The sequence below is a fragment of the Triticum dicoccoides genome, chromosome 4A, assembly GCF_002162155.2.
Source record: "Triticum dicoccoides isolate Atlit2015 ecotype Zavitan chromosome 4A, WEW_v2.0, whole genome shotgun sequence".
Classification (NCBI taxonomy): Eukaryota; Viridiplantae; Streptophyta; class Magnoliopsida; order Poales; family Poaceae; genus Triticum; species Triticum dicoccoides.
The window spans coordinates 144,292,275-144,301,489 of NC_041386.1; the positions used below are offsets into that span (position 1 = coordinate 144,292,275).

The 9,215-nt window shown below is 41.4% G+C and overlaps 1 protein-coding gene across 1 annotated transcript; it reads right to left on the bottom strand.

Annotated features, from left to right (window-relative positions):
* Positions 1–692: 692 nt before the first annotated feature.
* On the bottom strand, positions 693–7,697 carry LOC119285462 (kinesin-like protein KIN-14F). Its single transcript, XM_037564741.1, has 19 exons — positions 7,380–7,697; positions 7,101–7,267; positions 6,888–7,016; positions 6,465–6,707; positions 6,291–6,362; positions 6,111–6,179; positions 5,909–6,004; positions 5,645–5,755; positions 5,489–5,570; positions 4,901–4,996; positions 4,608–4,781; positions 4,429–4,535; positions 4,143–4,321; positions 3,867–4,028; positions 3,519–3,772; positions 3,265–3,428; positions 2,995–3,183; positions 2,380–2,828; positions 693–968 (listed from the first exon to the last, which is right to left on the bottom strand). The coding sequence occupies exons 1-19, from the start codon at positions 7,498–7,500 to the stop codon at positions 833–835; spliced, it is 3,000 nt and encodes a 999-aa protein (XP_037420638.1). The 5' UTR covers positions 7,501–7,697; the 3' UTR covers positions 693–832.
* Positions 7,698–9,215: the final 1,518 nt, after the last annotated feature.

Below are 9,215 nucleotides of genomic sequence, written 5' to 3' on the forward strand. Positions count from 1 at the left end.
GTATAAACCAAAGTATAAAAACCATATAAACCATAAACCGTATAAACTGAACAGTATCAAACCCAAAAAACTGAATGCACACCCTGACATGTAAGGGGTTTCACACAGTGGAGGTTCTACCTAGGTTTGGGCCCTCCGTTCTAGGGTAACATCCTACTCCCGTTGGATGTTTCTCTCTTGTATGATGTGGTTACAATGTGTGATCTTGTCGATCTGCTTGGAGCTATTGAGCTGCTAAGAACTTGCTAAAACTTGTCTAGAATTTATCCTAGCTTCTTCTTATATAGGGGTGACGAAGCAGCATGATATAATGAGAAATATTAGCACGGAGAGAATGCTAACATAAACCAGCAAGCATATTCATGTGGTATTCAGATGCACTGCAGTCAGTTGCTTAAAATTGGGTGGGGGAGAGGGGGCTCCATGGACATCATTTATTCATTCAAAACAATCCCAGCCAAAGGGTAGAGTGTCATTTAAGAAATTTGACAACAAGAATCAAAGCGCATTGAAGATTGCTTTTATGAAAAGATAAAAGCGTTCAAAGAAACAAAAAATGAGCAGCTTTTTTATCAACAAATTTCCTTTCTTTTCCTTATATTATATATTATGAACATGACAAGAATTGCCAAAAACTCAACAATGCCTGATAGGCCAATAAAAAAAGGTTAATGGCCTCACACACCAGCTGCTGAGATCACAACTCGCCACACTGACACAATCAATTGGACTTATTGTCACTCACTCCTGTACTTGAGAAAACTCTCGCAACCCCTCATGACAAACACTGAAAGAAAGCCAAGAAAAAAATACACAATCATTTTAGGAATCTCTACTTCGTACCAGAGTGTCTACCGTTTGATGAAAGCCTTCTGCTATCGCTACCACTTAAAGGTTGCCTTCCAGATCTGTTTTGTCCATTTGAGGTTTTTCTTGACGCTGATGGTATTTGGGAGTGACTTGGTGTCCTGATATAAAGAAAATGAAAGAAAAAAATATTAGTCTTTAGGTAGAAAACTTGATAAGTCTTATGCAATGGTCTGCTATTCTGTCCCTGTATATCAATCCTTAATTTCACTATTATCAAATATATCACAAAATTGAGCGAAATTAAAAGAAAACATATGTTCAGGTAATTATTTTCTAAAGGCGTGTCCAATTAATTTTAGACAGTTCATTCAGAAGATCCAACATTAAAATTCCTATTGCCTTCTAAGAGGTGAGAGGTTATTACTTATGTAACATTTACTACCATTCAAGGGCAAGGAAGACTTTTCGTTACATATTGAATGAAGTACATCTGGGTATAATTAACTATCCTTCTAATGTACTCCCTCCGCCCCATAATATAAGAGCGTTTTTTACACTAGTGTAGTGTCAAAAACGCTCTTATACTATGGGATGGAGGGAGTAGATCTCAACAGAAAAAATTAATTGTGTCAAGGAGCTCCTATGTTTTTTTTAAAGATGCATCAATATATTACTCCCTCTGTCCCATGGGACGGAGTGAGTACTAATTTCGCCGTAAATGGTAACCTAATATTTCCATGTCAAATACAAGCATAAAATTGAGAAAGATAAGCATAGACGTCGTTGGAATCATAAAAAGTATTTCAGATACAAATCATACAAAAAAATTGGAGTTCAAATATCTTGAACTAAAACCACGACACTTATTATGGATCGGAGGGAGTACGAAGTAATAAAAAATTCTTTAGTTCGAAAGTAGATCTTTTTTGTAATACTAATCTTACAATAGTATAAGAACATGTAGTTTGTACATTATCAATGTACATTTACAGTCATAATCATATCCTACCAAAAACATTTTGAAATGAAATACACGAAAAATCTTAGCTTCCAATGGTAATCATATCATACCAATAATATTATTTTGGTATTCATATGAGTCAAGAAAATAGTTTTACATGATGGAAAGGAACAATTAGAGCATTAAAAATCTTCCTTCTCTACTCAGTAAATCACTAAAATAAAAATGCCCTTCAAAACAGTTTACTCTTGATCCATGGACGGCTAACATTAAGCTCTCCTCTTACTTCTTAGGTGGTAAGTGGGCCATCCTAACAGAGACCTTAGATGAAACAATATGTACTTGCGGATATGCGGTCCAAGCTAATGAAATTCCAGAAGTCTAGAAGCTCTACGGTCAAACTTGGCAAACAACATTCTCGAAATTCGCTGTCATCCATGTTCATCAATGAAATTTTCCTCTTAAATAATGCACTGGCCAACCTGTATCGCCCAATCACTAATTTTACTAGGTGGCTGATCATGTGTTTTGTTTCCCATTCTAATAATCAAATTAATACACAAACTTTGTTTGCTGTAATGTTAACTGCATTAACATAAAATGCTTACCTTGTATCTGAGGCCTCTCTTATTTTCGGTTGTGGTTTCTTTATCTTTGACCCACTTTGAATAACTGAACTGTTTATGCTTGGAACATTGAACTGCCAAAGTGCATCTGATTCTGAGGAATCACTCGTTGCAACGTCAATATCATCGGAATCATCGGTATTCGTTGAGCAAAACCGAGGTCTTTGCTGCTCATCTCTCAAACCTGAATGGTATCTTTGGTAAAAGAAGTCAGGAAGAGCCGTGTTGTCTCCTTCCCAATCACCAAGAGAGTGATTGTTGTTCACCACAACCTTATCTACCCAGTCCCCACAAACTGTTTCCCTTTCTTCTCCCATCTGAAAATTCACCCTTGAATTACTATCTGGCCACGAAGGAGAATCATTTGATGCTAATAAATCCTGAAGATCAAAGCTTGGTTTCTTTTGTCTCAATTTAGGATTGGGTCTAACCTGTAGAAAAATCAAACCACACATGATTGTAGAAATACTGAATGCGTCAGCTGAAAGGACAGTGAAGTACAATCAGTGCACTAAGATTACATGCAGACCTTTTACTTCTATGTGGATCATTCAATTTATGTGCAAGATCTGATGCAGAAGTTAATGGCATTATTACCTCTATGTTTCCGACATCCTCCATTGGTTGCCTGAAGTTAGCTTGGCCAGGCAACAAATCACAACTGCCCTGTCGCCTATTTGAAAAAACAGGAGAAGGCATCTTCGTGTTTAATGCTTCAGAGTGGCGAGTAATGTTTTGCTCCGATCCTGAATCTTTCATTTGTAATGCTGTTTTCAGTCGAGAAACCTGAATGGTAACAGCGATTGTGAATGTCTTGAATAATAAAGGACAGTAAGAAAGGAACATATAGTAGTAGCAGGAAAAAACCTGCTCCTTGAGCTCTTTAACTTCTCCGGATTCTTTATTAAGTCGAGCAGCACCAAGTTCAACCGTAGAAACACGCTCGGCAAACTTCAAGGTGCTTATGGTTTCTCCTACAGCATCACTTTCCGGGCTTATATGAACAAACATCAAGGTTTTGGCCTGACCTCCTGTTAATACATTGATGTAGGACAATGAAAAACAATGCAAATTGTACTCAATAGTCTGATGTACTAAGAATTGCAGGAGAGTCATCTTACCGAGAGAATCTTGGAGGAGTTGTGTTAATTTACTATTCCTGTAGGGTACGTGAGCATTCTTCTGGGCAAGTGAAGCAATTACATCCCCTAAGGCTGACAATGATTTGTTAATATGCTGTGCTTCTTTTAACCTTTCTCCGGTGACCTCTGACTTGTCAACCCGCTCGCTGCCTGCAAGATCAACTAAATGCATGCAGCCACGGATAATGTTCCCTGAAGTCAAATCTTTTCCTTGGACATGAACAGTTAAACAACTGCAAGTTTACAAGAATATTTCATTATATTCCATAATTATGTTAAATATTACTTTGAAGTAATTCTGTTGCACAGAAAAGGTTGTGAAGTCACCTGTGGGAACGACTACTCCGGTCGTTTAACGCAGTGGCACCCACAGTGCGATTCCTGTGTCCAATGTTCATCAGTTCCATTACATCCATCGTCGATGCCACACGGACAAGGCTTGCATCCGGCACATTAATTCCATTTTGAGAATTATTCCGAATCTCTAATGTATATATTTGTTAAAGAAAATTATTGGTATGACAGTATAAGGATTTTCGTGAAAGCAATGTTTTAAAAAGAAACTGACACAATTTGACAGAAATATGATTTCAGTAAGGATATCTTTTGTTGAGACCATCACTGATGAGTAGATCCCTGACTTGTTCATTGTAAATCTCGATCATTTGCACAGCAATATCATAGACAAAGGTTCCTTTTCTTTTTTCAGCAAGGTTAAATAGGTCCCCAAGTGCCCGATAGTTTACACCTTGGGTTTGCTCAGTCATATTCTTGGGTCCACTCTACATAAAACCAAAAGAGAAGATGTTAAGAATAAAGAAGGCCTCCGTGATAAATAGGTATTACATACAGAAATTGTTGGCATTGTGCTATTGTCCTCACTACTCACCATTGTGAATGTCTTGCCTGATCCAGTTTGGCCGTATGCAAAGATACAAACATTGTACCCATCAAGAACAGAGCGAATAAGGGGTTGAGTATCTAAGAATACCTCATCTGCATGACAGAATTTCCTGTGAATTTTCTTCCACATAAGATACTAAAAAAAATAAGAACATGGTAAAATACCTTGAGTTGAAGATGGTCCGAAAACCTTGTTGAAGCTAAACGATTTCCGGCCATCCTTTCCAGATTTCGAAGGAGTAATGATGGTAATATTTCCATCATCAATGCAGCCCACAGTGGATGAACTTACTTGTCCAGGTAAAAAGGGTCGTATCCTACAATACACCCTGATACTACCTAGAGACATGACATACAGAAGAAATTTCATATTTTAGGCAATAATTTTTCTCAGTGAACCAAAATTTTCCTTAATTGAATCAGAAACTGGGTGTAAAAATTTATTCAAACAAGCATACCTTTAAGATCTTGCACTTGATTGTACAGTTTTCTATTTTCTTCAAGAACTTTGTGGTAACCGGAGGCAGCATGTGCAAGGCTAAACAGATGCCTTCCTGAAATTAATTTTGCAAATAGTGATGTGGAAGTGAAATTATATCAAAGTAGTAGTGAACCACCCAAAGTACACTCATATACGGAAGAGGATTTGTAGCACCGGGGTGCTCCACCCCCCTATATGAACATTAAGTTCAAAAAACACAGGGAAATTTGAAAAAATAAATCTGTGATTTTGGGATATCAAACTTTGGTGTCCAATCTAATTTCGTGAAAAAATACCAGGAAACCTATCCGAGGCAAAAAAGACAAAAAAAATCCTATGTACAGAAAAAACTGTTTGGATAGATTTTAGTTCAGACTATTTCCTTCGCCAGGGATACTTTTCCTGGTATTTTTTCACAAAACTTCACACGGGAGTGGATTGGGCACCCAGGTTTTATATCCCCAAATTCCAGATTTTTCCGAATTTTTTTGGTATTTTTAATATTCAATATTCATATAGGGGTGTGGAGCACCCAGGAGCTCCTGTGTATTTCCCACTCATATACCTAATATGTTGAGGTCCTCAGCGTACTTCATTTGTATAAACTCCATACCCGCTCTTGTTGTTTGAAGATTAGCCTTAAGATCCTATAGACAAGAAACATGAACAGCACTGTAACCGCTGTCAAGAATTATGAAGGAAATGAATACTAAAATACTACCTCAAGATGCTTTGACTGCTGTTGGAGAATTGAATGTTGCTTCAGTGCCACCTTCCCTGATGCTTCTTTTTTTGTTTGTTTATGCTTGGAGTAAATCTCTGATGTATCCATCTACAGAGGATGATACAAAATTTAACGTTGGGTGAAAGCCAAAAAAATAGTAAATGGTAATCCTAACTATCACTGTTAGCAGCAGACGTACTTACTAGAGGAGTAAAACAAAAAACATTGTTGAAGCATAAAGAAGAGTAATTTATAGCTTGCCTTTCTCTCACTAAAATTAGGAGTGGCCTCGACGAGAACCTTAGATTTGGAGAAGCATTTGGTGCTGTCTGTGCCATTTTTCAGAGCAGCTTTCACCTGTCCCAATGGATTGATTCTGGTTATCACATTGCCAATTGCAAGCACAACGTAGAAGGATACCAAAAACAAGAGACAAATACAGAGAAAATGACACTGAACATACCAATTCATTTTGGCCCTTCAAGCAATTCTCGAATTCATCGACGAGTTTACCCAGCATCGACTCTAAGAGCTGCATACAAACAACACAACGGATGAAAAAGGGAATCCAATTGGCATACGTATGTCCCATTGAATTAGTAATGAGCCATCAAAAGAAACTTGGGGAAGCAGATTGACCAACCTGCGGAACTTCATCTGGCCTCTTGTCGGACAAAACCGCGCTGACCAGCATTTTCAGCGGACGTGACCTCGACTGTTTCAAGACAATAATGCATCAAGCCACTAAGCAATTAAGCAGATTCCATCTAGTACCAAATTAAGACGAAAAACAAACGTGGCAGTGCATGGAGCTAACCATGTCACCGCAATCAAGATGGGCATCGCCATTGAATCCAGCATCCTCATAGGGTGCTTCCCCCTCGTTCATTGATTGGCACCTCCGGAAAGGCTCCGAGTTCTTCCTTACCAAGGACTTGCCGGAAGCCGAGGGTTTCAAGTTCCCCCCGTATTTCCACAGCCCGGTGCCCCCGCATTGTTTCCAGTCGCCGTACGACTTCAATGCCAGCACGCAGTTCACCACCCTGGCGTTCTTCCCTCCCTGCGCTCGGAAAGGCAAAAGAGAAAGAAAAAAAAAGGCGCAATCAGGGTCACAGCACAGCTCCACGAGAGAGTGCGTCTAAAGCAAAGATGCCCGTCATAAGCGCTTTGCTGGAGCTGCAAGCAAGACCGCGTGGGGGCGACTACGCGGCACACGGACGGGGGCGGCCCGACAACGAACCTGCTCCAAATCGGAGGCCTCGAAGCACGGCAAGCCGATCTCCTGCGCCGCCACCAGGAAGTTGCGCACGTTCTCGAAGTACTGGAACGCCGACAGCGCGGCGCCGTCGACCGAGTCCGCCGTGACCACCTGCGGGTAGCGTCACTACTTGTCAGCCGAGCAGAGGCGAGCGGCGGGGGCGGATCAAACTGACGAACACAACGAGCGCTTTGCCTTCTGGACCGCGCCTGGGTGGACCCTGTTGAGCGCGCTGCAGAGGATCTGGCCGTTGCGGAGGCCGAGGCGGAACTCCTCCTCCGACGGCTCCTCCGGCAGGTCCCGCCCGGCGACGGCCCCCACCGTGCGGCGCAGCCACCCGGCCGCCTCGTTCCGCCTAGCCGCTGCAGCAAGCGAAGCAAACTCATTCAGCAACGCGCGCGAGCCAGCCGAAGCGGCACAGATAACTGAAAAAACAGGTGGCGACGCGAGAGCGGGCGGGAGGGGAGCGCTGACCGGCTTCCCCCGTCCTGCGCGAGGCGAGGTCGCGGTCGCTGAGGCGGCAGCCGTGCTCCCGTAGCACGTCCTCCACCACGGCGGCCGCGGAGAGCGAGAAGAGCGACGCCGCCTCCGCCATCCGGGGCGCCCGGTTTTCGGTTTGAAAATGGACGGTGGAATTAGGCCGTCGCCGAGTCCATCAATGCTCTCCCTCTCTCTTTCTCTGCGTGGTGGTTTTTGGGGATGGTTATAATGGAGGGAGCCGGAGAGGTGGGAGCTTTGTGGGTAGCGGCGACGCTGCTTGCCTGCCCGCTTTCCTTTCGGCTCCTTCGGGTTTAAACAAACACAAACAATTGTGGTTAGTGGAGTGGAATGGGGATTTATATATTTCTCGTCTTCCCTTTCGCCTCCTCCTCCGCCTTTCCTTGTCTTCGCCGTTCTGGGGTTTTGTTCGAGTAAAGTGCACTCTGCTCTCCACGCCCATGTTGATTTGGTTGCTCTGGCTCCGCAACTATTCACTTTTTTTTTGACACTGCTAATCGCTGTCATTTCTTTTCAATCTGTTCAGCTAAAAGACAACCACCAACTATTAGCAGTTATTATGATTCTTTTCCGATACGATCCTCCTTGCAGGTAGGAGCGGCAACAGATGATTTGACTCTTGATGAAACATACGGTGGATCCTTTTAAGGATGGGGGATCAAGTACTAAACCAATTCAATGATGTAGGACGTGGAGTTAATTTTAAAGAAAGCATGTTGGGGCAGTCTAGGGCCTGTACAATGGAGTATTCTAAAGTTAAAAAAATCTCAAAATAAATAGAAATGTACCTACCGTGTATAATACATTTCTGTAAGTTTTCATGTTGGAATGTGTTTTGGTGCAAACTACTCCCTCTGTTCCAACTTGACTTCCATTTGTTCAAAAATGGATGTACCTATATATTAGAACATGTTTAGATACATCTATATTTTGATAAATGAAAGGCATGTATTGTGGAACGAAGGGAATACATATTAATGGGATGTTTGGTTTGTGACTAAGATTGTCTTAACTTACCACGCCTAACCGTAGGCAACTTCGTTTAACTTATGAGTGTGTTTGGTTCAAGCCTTACCTTAGTCAAGATGCTTTTGCCACACCAAGGCTTCGTATCATACACTCAAAAACTACGGCAAGATTTCCTTATGCTGTGGTTGGATATCTGTATTGGAAGCCTTTGTATTGAATTGGTCTCAATACTAATTCAATAAAGAAATTGTAATGGACATGAATAAGAATGTCATTGCTTGGATGATGTATTGGATCCTTTTCTGACCGTTGTTCCGGTTCAAATGCGAAACAGCCGACTTGAAAGTTTGGGAATACAAAATCCAATTCAGGACTTCGGTACGAACATCCAACCGCGGCATTAGACTCGCCAACTTGTGCCTCTCATTTTATTGAGCCAAACTTAGGCAGGCTTGGCGAAAACAAGTGTATGCCGACCGTGGCATTGCAAGACCTGGAACCAAACTGCACCTAAAATATAAAAGTTTACGACTTTTTTGTCCAGCTCACACCAAAACGTGTATCATGAAATTTTACAGTTATGTAGTGTACATATCTATATACATCTGTATTTTTTCTATTTTTTAGAAAAAATTAAAATATTATTTTCAATTTTCAAAAAAATTGAGATGATAATTCCACAAAGGTTCGTTCCTACATGTTCAAAAAAAAGCCACACAATTGCTTGCTTACATTTTGCCAAAACTTTCATGTCTGTTTAGCACAGGGGAGTATATATACTACTAGTACCTGCCGCCTAGCCGTTGACAAGGTCGTGTCGGCGTTTTCCGATGACACACGCCA

Excerpts from the sequence above, each read along its gene's own strand:
- LOC119285462 (XM_037564741.1), bottom strand. The coding sequence starts at position 7,500 with ATGGCGGAGGCGGCGTCGCTCTTCTCGCTCTCCGCGGCCGCCGTGGTG. Across the intron at positions 4,322-4,428 it reads CAGGCAAGACATTCACAATG|AGTGGACCCAAGAATATGAC; the intron begins GTGAGTAGTGAG and ends GGTTTTATGTAG. Across the intron at positions 969-2,379 it reads AGAGAGGCCTCAGATACAAG|GACACCAAGTCACTCCCAAA; the intron begins GTAAGCATTTTA and ends TCTTTATATCAG.